Source organism: Ptychodera flava, chromosome 17, assembly GCF_041260155.1.
Source record: "Ptychodera flava strain L36383 chromosome 17, AS_Pfla_20210202, whole genome shotgun sequence".
NCBI classification, from domain to species: Eukaryota; Metazoa; Hemichordata; class Enteropneusta; family Ptychoderidae; genus Ptychodera; species Ptychodera flava.
Window position 1 is genome coordinate 4,089,785 of NC_091944.1, and position 19,242 is coordinate 4,109,026.

Below are 19,242 nucleotides of genomic sequence, written 5' to 3' on the forward strand. Positions count from 1 at the left end.
TGATACGTACAGGCCACCACACATTCAGTCGCCTTATCACTCATCATTTACCCTAGACGTAACACAATCTACACCTGCTTCTTCCCCACATTCATTGTCATCTAATCTGCTTGCGTCATATCCTATGAGTCATCATTCATTCGCATATCTGTATCTCAACGTCACGATTCCGCCATTCAAGCTACTACCACACTCGTTCACATCGTAAAACTCCCACCCTCCCTCCAACATAAAAACCACCCCCCAAAAAAAACCAAAACAAAAACAAACAACAAACAAAACAAAACAAAAACAAAAAATGTAGTAGCTCACACATATAGAGAACTGTAACTTTTTTCATATTCGGACAACTTAACACTCAATGAAATTCAATGGCGTTACTGTCATGGGCCCGCAGTGAGTGGCAAGTAGCATGCTGCCCGATGCGCGGTTGGATCCCGTAAAGGACCCTATGCCGCCTTCCAGACCTCTACGACGCCTCGATTACCCCGCTGTGGCAGAACATGCATCCCCTGGTAACATGCTGCCCTAATCTGAGGCCATTCAAATGTGCGAGTGGCCACAGGGGAAAGGTGGTGAAAACGCTGGGATGCGCCATCGCCCCTAGATTTCGGCCAAAATACTGAAAATATTTGTCTTTTTGTCGTTTCTTTGCGATAGCCTTGGTTGAATTCGCTTAACCAATGTTTCTTTTAAAGTCATATTGCGTAAGCTACTCCATAAATGATGAACTTTGGGCAAATGGCTGTGATTTGCATTCAGCAATACTGTATCCATTCCCTGCCTATAATGGACGAAAGCAAACTTTGCACATAATAATGTACGAGGTGAAGGCGAGTAAATTATGGTGTGCAGAGTTTTTTTGAGTCAATTATAGTCCGGGAGGGGGCACATCATTGTTACTATTTTATAGTTTTGGAGAACCCGGTGAATTCTTAGATACAGAAAACATCTTGGCCACAATGCTAGATAATCGGATACAATATCAGTAATAATCTGAGGGCATGATGTCATAAAATTCACAAGTATTGACAAAGCTATAATATAACAACTAATAATAGGTTTATGGTAAGCGAAATTTGCTCTTTCAATGTGTATTTGTAAAACACAATTGGAAGGCGGATATAGATCGACCAAACATTGATAGTCCTGGGCAGGGGCCCGGAGTTTTGTTGCTGTTGTTGTTATTATTATTATTATTATTTTTGCTGCTGTCGTTGTTGTTGTTGTTGTTGTTGTTGTTGTTGTTGTTGTTGTTGTTGTTGTTGTTGTTGTTGTTGTTTTTGTTGCTGCTTCTGCTGGTATCATCATCGTCATTACCGTAAGCAGCATTAGTTTCTGTCCAGGGATGTATCATACACCTCGAAATGGTTTCAAAAACCCTCGTGTTTTTTGTGGCATTATCAAAAAATAATTCCCAGATTCTTCTTTTTCCTTACAGAATGCCTCTATAATACATACGGTTTTGCTTGTCAATCACCTTGTAATTGCCTGCCTGATACATCAATATCGTGTGATCGATATCGAGGTTGTATTTGCAAAGAAGGCTGGAATGGAACGCACTGCCAGATAGGTAATGATAAACCAATGATGCTCTGTCAAAAGCGCGTCAATGTGGACAGATAGTTATAGCACAACGGCAATATGTATTTTCCCGATATAGATCTGATTATGTATTATTCATTTGCTCCTTGTAAGCCTGAAGCAGCTCAGTTCATTATATGTTTGGGTGAGCGGAGTACCTAAAGCTATGCCACATATCATTTAAAGCTCATTCTGCTCACCTTTTTGAAAAATGCGTACTGTACTAGCAATATCTGGTGCCAATTCAGGTCATTGAGTTAAATAATAACACACGCCAGCAAGGGCAAGATCACGTTTTGTTGCCCGCCCAAGGGATGGTGCTCATGACGGTAATATTGATGATACCCTAGGGCAGGCAACAAATCGTGATCTTGCCCGTGCTAGCGTGTTTTATTAATTTTATTACATCGAACAAACACTTGTTTTCGAAACTGCGCTCAGAATGCAGTCAAGTGTCGATCGAGACTCTCCACAGTGAAACGTTCTATTTGTTGCTCGTTCTCTGCTACCTCCATGCTCGTTCGCAATGCTACATGAAGTTGAATTAACGTCTAAAAACGAAGAGAGTGTTGTTCAAGCTTTTTTCCGTTTAATGTACGAAACGTCGTCGTGTACTTCAGGTCGAGCTAATTTCTTGTACCTTTTCAAAAGCCATTGCTTTACAGACAATACCAAGCAAATGTACGCGATGATGTGGTACGCGCAGAAAGGACGCGCGGTATTCCAGAACGTGGTAGCGGACGCGACAGGGCTATATCAGCGCACGCGACAGGGCTATATCACCTAAACCATGTTCTATCACTTTTTGTTCTATATCACGTGAGTGAGGCTCAGCCAATCACAGTACCTGAATAATACGTGGGGTGTAATAAACACTTTTAGAGTCATATGTATTATTTTCTATTCAATACTTAATCGTGAACAAAGCCATGGAAGTTTACCATAATCCTAATATGTAACAGGTCTGACCTGAGAGCGAGCGCAGCGTAGGGTTATCGATGTCATTGATGTTTTCAGGCGATAGCATGCTAATTTCTGTGTTTGATGCATGATGCATATTTTGGACATTGAGGTTGAATTGCTGTCAATTGTTTTCTAGAATAACATTTATAGATTATTATAGCAATTTAACTCGGAAATGCCAAGTTCACAAACGAAAATTATTTAAAACTGGTAAATTACATGATTCCGATCAGTTTATTGTAACAGGGGTGGGAACAGAGGCAGTCTAATGTAAAACACGTACTTGATATTCCCGTCGGTAGCTCTCAAACACACGATTTTTAATTCTCGCGTGAGTTGACCGTTCGTTCTCGCGAGAGTTGGCTTGTTTCAAAATGGCGGCGCCTAGTGATGACTGAACCAGGCTTTCAAAAGTGATCGAAAATAGTCATTTTGAACCAAATTTCACACTTTCTTTGGAATACAGAGATTCCTTTGTCGGAAATACACATTGTCGAGTAGGATTTGTGGTAGATGATTTCTTTAATTTCACGCAATCCGTGTAAAAGTATTCAAAATGGCCGCCTCCATGGATTAGTGCTCTCTTTTCAAACTCGTAGGTATATAGAGATTCCATTCTAATTTTCTTGTACACGCGTTAGTCTTAATGCTCGCTTCGCGAGCGGCCTTCGGCCGCTCTCGCTGCGCTTGCTATTAGTAACTGAACTTTACAGGTCGCCGGACATATTTTAAGTCAAATTAGGCCTAATGCCTTCAATTGCGTAAAAGTAGTTGGATATAGCAGGAGAAGAATGTAATCGTCAGAATTAGCCAGGTAATCCACCCATCCATCAATCAAACATCCATCAATGTTGTAATCTTGTTCAAATTAAGAGTATTCAACTTTTACATGTTCTTTAAAATCTGACCGTCCACTGATATATCATGCCAATGAACTTCCAGTATGACGTAGTGCAGTGTAACGTTTGTACCTCAGACATGTCAGAAGTCGATCAAATTCACTAGAAAAACTTCTCACATACAGCTTTGATATATAGCCTAGTTACACATATTCATTTACTATATAATTGTGGAATTATGAAGAGGTCATTCCTCGGACCCTCAGGCCGTAAATAATGACAGCTCCCTTGCTAAAATTTTGCCTCTGTGCGTACACCCCTGCAGCTTCACCGGGCCAGATATTTGCCGAGATGACTGTTTTCACTATCATCATAAAGTCCTGAGAGACTATGTTTAATCCTCTGTCTCCCAAATCCAAAAGACTGTAAACCAAATCAACCTAAGTTGGCCAAAATAGTTAGAACAGCACAGGCAGTATTCAAGGTTTGACATGGCAGAATGTCATTGATGCCGATCATATCAACTGCCAGAGCCTGTACTATGCATGTGTACTATCCTATGATGCTTTAATCAAACCATGTAAGCCGATGAAAAAAATTGACGTGCAGTCCTGTTTGGTTTCACAAGATAACATACATCGGGAATTAAAACATAATAACAGTGAGTGTATTTGTCAAAAATGACTCGAACAATAGATCAGTACCGAGGACGTGACAAAGTTCTACAACTTTATACCAAGATATAAATAAAAAATTAATTAGACTGCTAGGAGATCACGTTCAACTGAAAATATGGGGACACCTTTGAGGTTAGGGACACATTTGAGTTCTCAACAGAAGTATGATGTAAAAATGCTATTCTTTATGTCAGGGATGGGTGAAGCATGGCTTAATCACAATCATACCCGTCCATAGTACAGCAACAATAGGTAACAATTCGTTCTTACATGGTCAATTGCCACAAAGATAGACACAAAAGAGTACAGAACAGACAGCAAAGTACATCTGGCAGCTGTCATATATCAATCCTTAAGTCAAAAAGGTAGTGGTCGTTAACTAAAGACCAATGTCATTGATGCCATCAGCGATCATTTGTCGAAGAAGGACACCATATTTATTTACCATCCTGTGATACTTGCCGTAAAAGAGAGCTTGATTGTAGAGACAAGTCTTTCTCTGGTGTATTCTTGGTAAGAGAGATGGCTGTGTCTCTCTGCCGAATCAACATATGAACTGCATGCTCTTGCATATCGAATAAGCTGGGAAACGTATACCCATGAGAGCGGAATATTACTTCTGAGGTGTGGGACATTTATGACAGTAAAGTTGAAATTATCTCTCTATCATATAGCCTAGAAGGAAGGCGCCCATAGGAGAAAAATTCAAGGAAAATATCTAGATATGAAGAAGAAGGTCGTTTTTGTAGTTTCTTTTTTATCTCAAATTCTCGAGGATAAATCATACCGAGGTTCTGTCAGTTAAGACAGCGTTGTCAGGAGTAAGACATCCAAAATTTATGGAGTTCATTATTTCAAAAAATTGATACCTCTAAAGAGTTCTATATCAGTTGAGTCCAAACACTATTTTTGTAATAACGCTTAGCCTTTCAAAGTATACCTCCTTATACGTTTTCTGAGTGAGTATTTTGACAAAAATGTTAAGTGATGTCACTCTTAAAATAACTCAAAGGTTTTTAACTATATCTTACAACAGATAACATAAAACCGACAATACAGTCGTGCCCGTTTAATATCACACAGTACGTAGATCAGGGCAAAGACTTCGCTTCCGTCACCTGGAACAAGCCTGAATCTTTCGACAACTCGGATCACCTGAATTTTACCTGTACACACCGACCAGAAGACAGATTTAGAATCGGAAGAACTTTAGTAACTTACACAGCCGTTGATGGCAGTAACAACATGGCGACCTGTACATTTTACGTACATGTCTTGGGTAATGTAAACTACTAAACTTCTGAAACAATTATTTAACTTTTTATCTTACATAATTGGTTAATTCCATATTTTATTATTTTGATGACGATACTAAAAGTATGTATGTCTGTACTGATGACTTGATGTTGGACTGATAGAACGTAAGACTTGTTTGATCATAATATCATATTGTATCAGTTTTCTTTCAAAACGTTTTACTTGTACTTCCTTCTTGTTACTTTTAACAGCAAAACCGATCGATGTACGTAAAATCGGAGGAATTATCATACCTTTTTTCATCATCCTTGTGCCCCTGTTCATTTACATCGGTTATAAGTACAGGCTCAAGATATATCTAGCATTTTCACTTCCCATTGAAGAATACGATGATGACGGTACGTACCCATAAATGAGTAGATACATTCTGTGTCCACAGACAGTACAGCTTCCTCTCCACTATCATTATCTTATCATCTCAGTGTTTGATAAAATGGTGTTCGACTATGATCACCCCTTCCGCCTTCATCATCCGGGTTTTTTTTGTTGCACCCATCATGCATTTCATCAATGAATCCATTGTGATACCATTCTACATAAATGCTATGTTTGTTGTACATGGTCATCAACGTACATAAGGTTCCATTAATTTATTCTGTTGTTTATTAATTCCATTTATTTCTTTTAAGGTTTAACAATTAAACAGCAAAGTGGAATGGTTGTGTCTTATCTTTGCCGCCCAGTTACACACCATACAATATTCCACCAAAAAGACAAATATAAGTATTTCAATATAACGTTGTGGTCGTCGCGATCATAAGATTCAAATCGTTTGCTCTTGTGTCATAATCTCGATTACTTTATTAAACCAAATTTTCATTTATCACTCAGTCTTTGTTCGTTTTATCCATTAGTCAACTAAATAAATCGTCAAAATGTGACATAGTATCATTGTTTTTTCCACATGTTGGCCTAATGGCAGATCTAGCCTAAATGTTAAGATAGTTTAAAGTGAAGAGAAGGGTCAGAAATGCTTGCATATTTGGATAAAGTGAGAAGCGCAAAGAGGCGATTCTTAGTTTTACATTGAGTCCGCTACAGACACAGCAAAAAGGAAATATAAAAATTTTAGTTTGTAGTATTTATTAATTTCTTAATGAAACTATTGCCATTGAATATGTGTAATTGGACGACGTCGAGTCACTCACAATAAATTGTATACGACTCCCCAGGATTATGCTGATATCTTATAAGCTTATTGTTCAGTTCGATCCTTGTATTTCCAAGTCCTTTCTATCATTTTAAGAAAACTGACTTAGCAGGAGTACCGATCGGTACAGCACACTCATTGGCACAGCCAAGATAACAGTTTCTTGATTATAGATGACAATGAAAGCATGCAGTGACAGCATTGATCACAGTGAAATAATGCAATGACAGCACTGATGACAATGAAAGCATGCAGTGACATCACTGGTGACAGAAATAGCAGAGACAGAGACTAGATGGCTTCGCAACCACCTTATTACCACTGTATTCTGTGTATTGCTAAAAAGGAGTCCATACAGTTTTTCACTCTATGATGCCATACATACAAACCCAAATCTGACAACAAGCACTGCAGTATCTCTTAACTATATGTACATTGGGAGTTCATTTACTCTAACCTATAAACACAGGGTGCAATGCATATTCGGGAGGCAATGTTGCAACTCTGACAATCCGTATATAAGTCAAGACTTTGACCAATTTGTTACCTTTCTAAGTCAACATACAAGAACGTAAAAGTTATTCTAAATTCACAAAATAGAACAAGCTCGATAATTTTGTTTTATATAGCTTTCCATATGCCTGTTATACTAGACACGTGATTGTTATGCTTAAGCGGCGGACTAAAGGGTGTGGAATTTATTTGAAATGACTTGTGATGGAAAAAGATATATCACCATACCTAAATCAGCAGAATAAGCTTAAAATCATTTTCAAATATTAAAATGAGCAAGCTGAACAATGGAAGCAGTGATCATGTTGTAATCAGTCAACTCACAATCCACCCCTTTCCTGACAGATCAAAGTCCCTTCCTAAAGGCTATTTGTTCTTTATTCTGGCAGCCCTAACTAGGCTGTTGTACATTTGTTTATATTGCGTCATCCGGTTTCAGCATATCCACAACATGGAATCTTTCCTATTTGTTTTCGATGAACTTTTTACACCTGATAATTGATTCTATAATGATTACATTATTGTAGTGATTCCGTAGGTTTAAGGTATCGTATCAAAAATTTACGAAATAATGACCATGTTTTATTTACAAACTGGCAGATGAAAAGGAATGTGACGCATTTGTGACATATAGCAGCAGAGATGAAGAGTTTGTAGATACTGTTTTGACAGATCTCGAAAGAGATAACAGATACAAGCTTTGTCTGCATCAACGAGACTTTCAGGGTGGCCGAAGTAAGTACCATATATTCAGCCATTCGATAATGATTAAACACAATCGCCACATATAATATAAAGAATGCGGGAACATCATTTTTGATTGAAATGAGAAAATATTTAGTTCAAGTATTAGCAAAGATCTTGAGCAGCTGTGAAGTAAGGGGCCAGACTAGCAATAACATTTGTCCGAAGTTCAATTTGATCTTGTGATTTTCATACTAAGCCAATATAAATAAAGAAATAAAATAAATAAATAAAATAAATAAATAAATAAATAAATAATAAATAAACAAATAAATAAATAAATAAATAAATAAACATCTTACTTGTGCAGAGGTAAGTACACAATTCCAAGGGGAAAATAGGCAAGTCATTCAGCGGGATCATGAGCTAACCAGTTGTTAAGGACTAGTTCCGACCTTTCCTGTTTCTCACCTTTGTCGTGTTTTTAACCTCAGTGTTAGGGTTAGCCCTTGTCATCTGGGATAGCAGATCATGAATGTCACATGATGATAATATGACTGGAGAGTAAGGGTGCTGATCAAGTGAGCGATAGTGCTCAGACTGGCTTCGTCCTGCCTCCGCACAATTTCGTAAGGGTCATATTATAACATTCATTCTTAGAGTTTGATGTTTACATGGATATAATATCACAGTACTTTTTGATGAACAGCAAATATTTGTGTTTATGAAAAGCGTAGAAAGAGTTTTGTTACTCTGTAGAGCTAAAGTGGTATAAGCTGGAAAAGGAAAACAGGAGTGTTCTTCAGGTAAATCCATAGACTCTCCACAGTCGCTGTGCCTTGTTTTGTGCGCGCCAAAGTTGGGCTTGTGAAAGAACTATGATTCTGAAATTTAAAAAAGTCCTTGAAACTAACAGTGTTTTTCAGGATGTAGAAAATAACGAATAGCTCCATAACATGCAAAACACTTTTACTAAAATAATCGGTCACACCTTCAACGCTTGGGATTTTTCAGGTATATTTCACAACATCGAAGAAGCATTGAACAAAAGTAGATGTACCATTTTGATACTCTCTCCCGCATTCATAGAGAGTAGATGGTGCCAATTTGAGACAATGGCAGCTATGAGAAGATTAGTAGACAATGGACAAAGGCTGATACCAATCATGAAAGAAGATGTCATGCATCTTGAACTACCTCTTCTAATGAAGAGGATTCTGGATTCTGTTACATACATAAAGTGGACACGGAATGGAACGGCGAAACAAAAAGCGAAGTTTTGGGATGAGCTTCAAAGTGCAATTAGGAAACGAACAAGACATCCTGAAGAAGGTCGTGTGAGGAGGATAATAATTGCCCTTCGCCGACAAATTTTAGATTGTGTTTCATTTCGTTATGAGAGACTGAATAATCACGACGATATTGCATAGCTTAATTTAAAGCCTTCCATTTTGTAAAATGGTAATATTAGTATGATATTAGTAAAACAGGCATATCGGCAAATAAATGCGTTCATTCTTACCATTCATGGGAACAAGCCGGAATTTCCAATCTCCCACAGTCACAATATAGATATTTAACAGAATATGCAGCAGCTGTCTGTAAAATGACACTTTTCTTTCACATTATCGGCATCGCTTTGAGTTTACCACGTCAGTAAAATAATAAATAAGAAGCGATATTCGTTGAGTATTAAATTAAATGCATTAAATATGCAAATTGTAACACTTAAATGTGAAAATGCAAACTATTATTTTCACTACTAGGTATTCTATAATTGTATAATATAAACAACACTTTCACACACTTTGCTCCAGTCATTCAAGATATCATTGATCGGTAAAGTTTATCAACCATGGAGTTAACAATTATCTGATAAGAGAATGCATATCGTTATTATTTGTCATTGCTACTTTCATCAACTTTGGTCGTCCTCCCAGTTTAATGTGCCTAAATGGGAAAGTTTTTTAAAATCATTTTTATGGGAGTTATGAAACAGATTTGAATTCATGTCTCATTAAATCTGAGATAAATGTTACATTACAGAAGCCATTACAGTATTAAACATTAATCATACATTATTACTATTATGTGTCATGTCTGTTGTGTATGGGTCTCGGTGTATTTAGAACTATAAATGCCCTACTTCCTATTATGGGGAAAGATTTTCTCTTTTCTGAAGGCAATGTGAACCTCAGTTTTTTGTAGAGAGTTAAACATTTTTGTATACTGTAAAGTTGGGTAGGTCCCTTTTACTACGACAGATATAAATGTACCTTTTACCAATAAGAAGTAGGATATTCACAATAACAGAAAGTTTGGGATCAGCTAGTATGTCGGTCGTTTTCGACTTATCTCCATCGTCCGCCTGGTCAGAACATTCCAGTTGGTTGTGACCTGCTCGATGCTCTAGCAGTGGCATGGCTGTTGAAGTTGAGAGGCTTCTGCGTGGTCTTTGTGCTCTCTTTACCGGGTTTTCCTTTCGGTGGCATATTTTTCGTTCATTCAGTCTAATAAGTTTGTATAAGTTTGTTACTTTTTTTGCGTCTATGAGTGGCAAAACTATTATGGATGGATGGATCGTACTTGATGCACGCTCATGTCGGTGACCTATGACCTGCCTAAATGGGAAAGTTCGCTAACGCAAATTAGCTGACATAGAAATGCGAAACGTCTTTCACTGCTGCTACAATATAATCGTCTCAAGAATATACAAAGCAAGTTTCTTCAACTTTCGCCAAGTACTTCCAGTTAACTTGTACAAATCGGTAAAGGTCATTAAACATGCTAAGTTATTGATTAACTGATGAGAAAGTGACAAAAGTCTTTCACTACTGTTACATCATCATTACATTATCAACATGCTCAAAAAATTCCATCAACTTTGGTCAATGTCTTAGAGTTTTATATCTAATCGAGAAATGTTCAAAGTTTGTGCAATATAACAATTAGTAATAAGCTGATATAAACTTGCTAAATGACTTCCATTGATGTTATATCATAGTATCTTTAATATACATAGCATCCTGAACATTCTCATTCCTCAGTGGTTGGCGTTCGCAATGGTACTGTTACAGGTTGTTAAATATAATACGCACACAAAGATTTACACACGGTATAAGTAGTACATTAAGCGTTGTTACATGTTTATCTACACCAGGACTTACCCATGTTGTCATCTACATCAACAGCTGCTGTTGTCATCTCCTCTGTAGATTTCGTCATCTAGATATGCTTATTTTATCAGTGTCAGTCTTATAAGCTCCTTTCATGATAACACTATTCCGTACTTTTGGTAAACTATTATTCGTGATATCCGACTGTCACCCGAACATTACATCTCTTTTGCCCGCCATACCAACCACTCATCTAATCCTATACACAATACTACAGACTTCCTTTCCAGAGAGGGTAGTATTAGGTCATTCAAGAGCCACATTGCCTAACATTTCAGTCACGCAAAACTGCACATACCCTCCCCCCCCCCCCCTCAACGGCCGAACGTAAATTACTATTCATGCATACTTGAACAAAAATCACAGAGCACGGTATATTCTATTTCAAGAGCACCATTTGAATCATTATTATCATCATTTGTATTATTATCAATCACTACTGGTATCACCGTTATATAATACGAGATCTGCAGAGCCCAAAAGTTAATGTTAGAAACTCACAGTATCTAAGCACCTTAGCAGCGGTTCACTTCAGCCCCTTGGCAGGCTTTATCAACAAGTTTATCGCAGGTATATAGGCCATGTGCTATACCTAACAACTCAGACAATTTCTGCTTGTTCGAACTATGAAAACACGCTACAAGTCGTTCATTATGCTTCGGTGTGATTTTTTCAGGAAAAGAAAGTGGTTAATGTACATGTTAATGATGTGGGTGGGTTCCATCATGCTAATAATTGTGTAATTCGCTAATTGGTCACAGAAAAAATTGAGTATCCTGAAGTTTTGGTTGATTTCTTCAAACCTAGCCATCTTTAGCTTACATGTTCACATGCGATTTATTGTTGTACCAGCTTTTGTCTGCCCGTCCCTACCTGACTGTCTGGCTATCTGTGTGACTGTCTTTCTTCCTTTCTATCAGTCTGTCTGTCTAAAGAACCACTTGTCCGATTGGAATGAAAGCTGGTGCATGCATACAGATTATAAATTTAATATGAACTGATTGGTTTTAGGTAGGTCTTATACTATAGAAATGCAACCTTTATCTTACAGACAAGCTATTCATGATCAATGCAGATAAGTCCAGCCTTTTAAACAAGCGTTCCAAGTTGGTCTCAAAGTGCCGACACGAAAACGAATTTCACTTGTCAAATTTCAATCCAACCCACCACATCAAATGGTTTGACCCAACCTGATACTTATATGTAAGAACCTGAAGCAAATTTCATACAATAAAATCTACCTATCTGACGATCGCGTGTATGCGTGAAACTCGAGTTATAGGTACCAAACATACTTGATGTGTTCTCATATTTATTGTATATATATATATATATATATATATATATATATATATATATATATATATATATATATATATAATATATATGAGAAATATCAAATGTTATCAACTTGGGTTTATATATATATATATATATATATATATAGGAAATATCAAATGTTATCAACTTTGGTTATATATATATATATATATATATATATATATATATATATATATATATATATATTTTGATATAGCTCGCGCAAAGGTAACTACCTCTTCACTTATTTCCATTGTTGACTTTGTGAAAAAACATCTTTTTTCCAAGATGAAAAGACATTTGCCTGTAATGATGTGCTATCCTCAAAAAAATTCTGAATTATTGCCGAATCTTTCACCAGTATTTTTATTATATCAATAACAACTGCGGTCTTCCCTTACTTCATATAAACTGTATAATGTGGCCGTGCAATTCATTCCAAAGAGTGGTTGTGGATCGAAAAGCTATGTTAACTTCTACAGGACTATTTATTTTTTGACCTTCCTCTCCAGAATCCTTGAGAAGCATGTTTATATTAGCCTTTTTAACTATTTGCATGTGAATCATTTGATTGTTGAGTCCCAATATGGCTTCTGAGAACATTACTCATGTCACACTGCTCTGATTAAACCGACGGATCACTTTCTCTCTAACATTGATTCCGGGCTCTTCAATGGTTTGTTGTTTTGAGATCTATCTACAGCTTTTGATCTGGTTGATCATGATAACTCGCTATCTTTGGTGTTTCAGGGTCATCTCTTTGTTTGTTACCTAACAGACAGCTTGTTCGCTATCTTGAATGTGAGTTGGAGGTCCTGCCAATTATTAGTGGCGTCCTTCAAGGGTCTATTCTCGGCCCCAAATTTTTTTATCTGTATCAATAACTTCCACCCCGGCTCAATACGAGTGAGTTAGATATGTATACCGACAACCAGACTTTGTGTACTTCTGGTAATAAAGTATTATCGTTACCTCTTGCCCAAAACATAATAGACATATTACTAACACTGAGGTATCTATTCGTATCACAATAGGTAAAACAATTATCTCTAATGTCTTTTCTCACATCCTCCTAGGCGTTGCGATTGATTCTACTCTAGGTAGGTATGTTTACCGTAACCTATGTAAGATACTTTCTGTCAGACTTGGTGTCCTTAGCAAAATTACATCCAAATTACCAATCAAAACGAATACCCTGCAATGCACTGTTCCTTTCTTTGATTTATTATTGTCGGACTGTTTGGGGCAATATTTTAAAGTCAAGTGCTCACCGTATTAACTAACTCCAAATAATTGCCGGAAGAATAATTTTAGGGGTAGATATTTTTGTTCCGTCACGAACTGTCTAATTTTACTTTACTCTGGTTGACAATTTACCGATAGGTATTGTCTATTTTACTATGTTGTTGCCGATCAAATCCTTGAATGGCCTAGCGCCCCTTATTTGACTGACGTTTTTCATCGAAAGTCAACACCAGTGATGCCAGTCATAGTACATGTAATTTGTACCTTCCAAAATTCAAGACTACCCACAGGTCAAAAGTCTCTTTCTTTTCGTTCTACAAGTACTTAGAATACAACTCCCCCTTCGATTAGAAACAGTTCAAATTCATCCACTTTCAAAGTAAAGTTACGTGATTATCTTATAATGAAGTTTACAAATGAGGGTTTAGATCAGATTACAATATTTCCTTTGTGATATAATGAAGATTTTACTCCTTATTTTGAACACTTGCTTTATGTATATGTACTTGCTATTTATACGCATATACTTTTCGAGCTCTAAGGGGGCTCTAAGGAAATTACAATTCATTTGTAACTCAGACCACCCTCTTTATATAAAGTCGTCTACTACCACTACTGTTACAACTACTACTAGCACACTTAACAACATAAGTCATGTTTTCTCCAATAGATAGTGTTGAATTATACAACGAATTTGACTCGCTTATCATCGATATCTGTCCACGTAGCTGTACCTCTAGTATCTTTCGTCATCGGGATTTCGTCTTTTTTATCTCACGGCGTTTTTGAATTTTTCTGTATTTATATTGTAAATATTTGTAAATAATTGTATTTCGCAGCTTCTCCCTTTCAGTTTTCTCCTTATTTGGGGGGGGGGGGAAATCGGTTTCCGTTTTCTGATGTTTTAGTCTTAGTACAATTGTGTATGTAGTGAATAAACGATGGTTTGAAAACTACTACCACTACTACTACCACCACCACAGGCAGCCCAGACGTGTTGAGATTTTCTCACTGTTTTCTCTATCAGTTCCTCTCCTTTTCTTCATGCTCTGACTGATCGGAGTTAATGAAATGAATGATTATGTAACCTGACCTAGCCTCTTGACTCTTTATTTTACACCCCATTACAAGGACGTTTATCTCTCATATACACATCTTCTAATTAATTAGTCAACACAATTAATTATGCTAATCCGTGGACTTATCAGGGATTTTATGGGTTAGTCAACATTGCGAAAGAAAGGAAAAGTTACAAATTAGTTACCTTTTCATTTACACCTCTAGATCACACTGGTACTCCTTGTTTGTCCGTAAAAACAGATTGGCATCAGTACGTATACGTTGTATTTTGGTTTGTTTAGCCAGGGTGCTATCTTAATAATGATCATAGTGAAAGACATTTTGCATTGGCATTAAATTTAACTGGAAGCTTAGGACTAGGCCAAAGTTGGCGAAACTCAATATGTATGTTGATGCGACTATTGAATACATAATGGTGGTGAAAGACATGCTTTACATTTTATGTCATGTAATTGGCAATTTGCATTTTAATGGCTAACCCAAAACCATTAAACTAGAAGAACTTGACCCCGGGACTTGACCATAGTCGATGAAAGTTGTTATACACACATTGAAAATACAATGATAAAATAATGATAATTGAAAGTGTTGCCGTTGCCCCTTTGATGATACCGCCATCGCTGGGCCTTGCCTTGCAATGTGTGACCTATGACCTTGTATGACCTTGTATGAAGGCTATGCTGTGCACACAACACCCACTCCACATCAGTTGTAGTACATGCTCTCAGTCGCTAGTTCAGTAACTGTGTCCAAAACAACCACGAAGCGGGCAGCCAGACGGAAACTCCTGTAATTGTCGAATAGGCCTATATACCAACGGCTACGGGCGCAAAGTGGCAAGTTACTTGTATTTATGTGGACGACGAAGTCTATATAAGTACAATATCGAGTTACTGCAACCAGTATCAGTCACCATTGGCGCCCAGGAAGTCAGTACGCGAACACGTTATAAATCTGTACAACGGTGATCTACGATTGAGCTATTTTAAGACCACGCTTTAACCGCGGGAAGCTCAACTCCACTTATTCTGAAATTCTTTCCCACTGATAGCAGGCTTGGGCAACATGGTGCGGAAAGATCTTCCAACCTTTTCCATAGCAGACTACGTCGTCTTCGGGGGAATGTTGGCCATTTCGATGGGTATCGGCGTCTTTCACGCCTGCACTGGGGGGAAACAGAAGACGTCCGGAGAGTTCCTCATGGCTGACCGCAACATGCAGCCGTGGCCCGTCGCCATGTCCCTTGTAGCAAGCTTCATGTCAGCGATTACGGTCCTCGGCACACCAGCCGAACACTACCTATTCGGAACAATGTTTTCGCTGTTCGGTATAACGTACACGCTTGTGATGATTATCACCGCCGAGCTGTTCATGCCGTCTTACTACAAGCTAGGAATTACCAGTGCCTACGAGGTAGAGTTTAATTAAGTCTAATTATACAAGTTTATATATAATGTCTATATCTGTTTCTTCTTTTGCTTGTGTGGGGGGTTTCGGGTCGTTTATTAGTGTGCATGGAGGTCCTTACACCACAGGCGCTCGTTGGTTGCGTAATGCAATTGATCGACCATCGTCTGGAGGAGGTACATGAAATATAAGTAGCCCATATACATGATAACCAGGCACCGAACTGCAGAAACTGTATTGAATACGATTGGAACTAATTTGCGATAATTGGATGGTGAAGTAATGTCGATTTAATCTGCAAATGTTAGCTAATCTGTTTGTCTTTTTACGTTATGCACTTGTTTATGAGTAATTTGTAATATTGCAACATTCAGCTATATGGCACCTTGCATTTTTGAGAAATTTGAAAAACATGAATATCTAATTATCCCAAATTCGTTCCAATCGTGTTATCCTAGACTCTACTCTGTGAGCAACCAGAAAGCTCATTCACGGAGGAAGGATTAGCCGTTTTAAGATGAAGTTATCGCTGTTGTCCAAGGGGAGTACAAGTGGTTGCTTTTTGAGATTTAATTCTTTTCCAATAACAAGCACCACATATTGAGCTTCAATCTCTCTTTTGTGCTGTGAGTGAGGTGCATGCCAAAGGTCGACCGCCAGTTCCTTAGATTGTAACAAAAACCTAATCTCGAGTTGCAAACGCATGTTCACATCCAGGGTTTGAAATTTACATTGCTTTTGTGGAGGGACTGTGCTTGAGGTAGACAAAAAGGTCAACCATTTCAGATAATTAGTAGCCCCAAGAAGACATCTAGTGGTCCGCTGGTACTCCGGGCTAAATGTAGATTATATCATACTGTTAGCTGACAATCTCAGAAACAAATGAATACTGTAAAATAATCTCTCTTGCCTTTAATGTTCATCTTTACAGCCAGGGAAAACACTGTCAATGCATGAAAGCACATTCAAACCAAAATACAATGCAAAACATACGACAAAATACGTAATTTTCATTATGTAATCTGATCACTTTGTAAAACAAATAAGCAACAGACAAAACGGGTCATTATTATACTCAATTTCCTGTCTTTTTTACCGTCCTGAATGACGATGAATATAGCTGTGATCAATTAATCATTCTGTCACTGATTTACATTTGAGAAAGTTTGCAAACCAGCTTTTAGCGGACGCACCCGATCCAGTGTTTTCTCCAGAACGCGCAATTGCGCCAATTGCCACCAATCAGTCAAAGTCTGAACAGAAGCGCGACATGGGCCCGCAAAACTGACATCTTTAGGTAGAGATCATTGACAGTGACATTCATGAACCATGATTACTGCCTATGACGTAAGATCACGTGATAGTTTATTTAACTCGCAGTCCGTCTAGACAACCTGAAATTCTTACTGACAGTAAGATGCTAATCGACAGAAAGACTTAGTACCTTTGCTAAAAAGGTTTTGTTATATACTATAGAAAACGACCTTAAGCCCGCAAATATGAACAGCAAGACCTTTTCAACTATGAACAGATACCTGTAAAATAGGCTTGCGCTCGGAGCAACGATTGCAAGGTCGTAAACCTGCAGGGCCGCAGCGTAAAAAATCACGAGAAACGGACTGTGAAATTGTTACATACGTCAATTTCTGTTAGTATGTCAGGTTGAACTACAAGACGTTTTTAACCATGAACCGATAAAAAATATTATGGCCCTAGCAGCGATTGCGAGGCCGTGAACCTGTGGGTGGGGACGACATGATCAAGGAGGAAAAAGCACGAGAAATGGACAGTGAAATTTGAAACATGTCAATTTCTGTTAGTTTGTCAGAATAATTGTAATACAATAAGGTACTTACAGAAGAACTAAAGTTTAACATCTTACTAATTCTTATGAATAGGACTTAATTAAAAACTACTGCACTGCACATCTATTTTCCTATAGCATTCTTGTTTAGCGAATTTAGCTAAGGCTGTCTGTACACTAATTAAATGTGTAGTTTATTTAAACTTTTCCAAATGTAAACTATGACTAGGATGTCTATCAGCTGAATTAAGCACTTTGCTGATTACAATGAAAATCTCAAAACATAAATGCAGAAAAGGCATGTAACCTATTTTATAATGTTTTTTAGTCAATAAGTAGGAACATTAGAAAAAAAACGTAACGCGAGTGCAGTTTATACCACTCTTCTCTTTCGGATAAATTGCATGTCTTTTATTTGCTAACAGTTTTACTTGCTCTTGTAGCTGTCGACGACCATCTTTGTTAAAAACAATTACAATGTATGTGGGACTTGAGAGGCGATAGTAAGTCAGTTCTGTCTATGTTTGTCGCTTTTCCAGCGGCAACTAGCCCAAATATTGTCTTAGTTCCGGTGTTGAATCGCGCGCCCTGCATTGATCTTACTCAAGGATTATATCCTGGTCGGAGCAGTTCACTGATAAAAAATGCTAAACATAAAACTTTCATCGCAGACTTTCATGTTATATCATTTAATTTTAGCACAGAGTTGTTCAGCTGATTTGTTGCCTCGCGTGTTTGTTGATGTCCTTTCCATACAGTCATGCTGGAGCGCTTCTCAAGATCAAACTTGACCACATCGACCCTCTGACCTACAATATGAAGCGTGTTCTGTCTCAATGAGAATACGGAAGATAAACGAGTCACGTGTCCACTCATGTTGTCTATATACCATCGCTTATCTATCGGCTACTGTCTCTTCCAACTCTGGGGGTCGTTAGCTGTCACTAGACTAGATTTGTAGCGTTACTCGCAAGTTTGTTTGCAATGCTTGGTTGAAATAGAATTTCCATGTGTTTATTTGTAAGTAAGTGGTTCTCCGTCCATCTCTCACTTTAGTTCGAAAGAAACTTAAATAACACCCATGCCGCTCCTGTCACATATGCTTTTTTGATTCAATCACATGAGTCACAAACGGTTTCAAAGGTGCTCGACACTGCATTGTTGACCTACGTGTGTTCATACCTTGCGTCACGTAGTACATATAGTTTGGACCAGTACATCTTCGGGGATGGGTCATACTGAATTTGTACATTTTTCCTGACAAGTTTTTTGACATAAAGATTCATAGGTATAACATTTTTTACTAAATTCCCACTTTTGTATATACAGTCATGTTAGTATTATTTCCAAAAAACATCAGCTCTTATTTTTTAAAGAAAATTTTCACGACGGGTATATTTTTCTCATTTGACTGCTACATTTGTGAGGTGTAATGGTCCGTCCATTGTGTACAAGAAAAGAATATCATTCATTGTTTCTATGT

The 19,242-nt window shown here is 37.6% G+C and overlaps 2 protein-coding genes across 3 annotated transcripts in view; both read left to right on the forward strand.

The window, feature by feature from the left end:
• The window catches only part of LOC139115189 (uncharacterized), a 35,616-nt gene extending 25,811 nt beyond the window's left edge, over positions 1–9,805 (forward strand). The window contains exons 12-16 of one of the 2 annotated variants that reach the window (XM_070677126.1): positions 1,442–1,573; positions 5,100–5,342; positions 5,572–5,718; positions 7,644–7,778; positions 8,742–9,805. In XM_070677126.1, the coding sequence (XP_070533227.1) occupies positions 1,442–1,573; positions 5,100–5,342; positions 5,572–5,718; positions 7,644–7,778; positions 8,742–9,157 (1,073 nt within the window). In that variant the 3' untranslated portion in view covers positions 9,158–9,805. Of the gene's footprint in view, positions 1–1,441; positions 1,574–5,099; positions 5,343–5,571; positions 5,719–7,643; positions 7,779–8,221; positions 8,358–8,741 lie in introns of those variants that run through there. The other variant, XM_070677127.1, reaches the window with a different exon arrangement.
• A 5,429-nt stretch (positions 9,806–15,234) lies between these two features.
• LOC139115192 (sodium-coupled monocarboxylate transporter 1-like) overlaps positions 15,235–19,242 on the forward strand; it is a 33,206-nt gene continuing 29,198 nt past the window's right edge. The window contains exon 1 of the mRNA XM_070677132.1: positions 15,235–15,961. Coding sequence (XP_070533233.1) covers positions 15,614–15,961 — 348 coding nt within the window. The 5' untranslated portion in view covers positions 15,235–15,613. The remainder of the gene's footprint in view (positions 15,962–19,242) is intronic.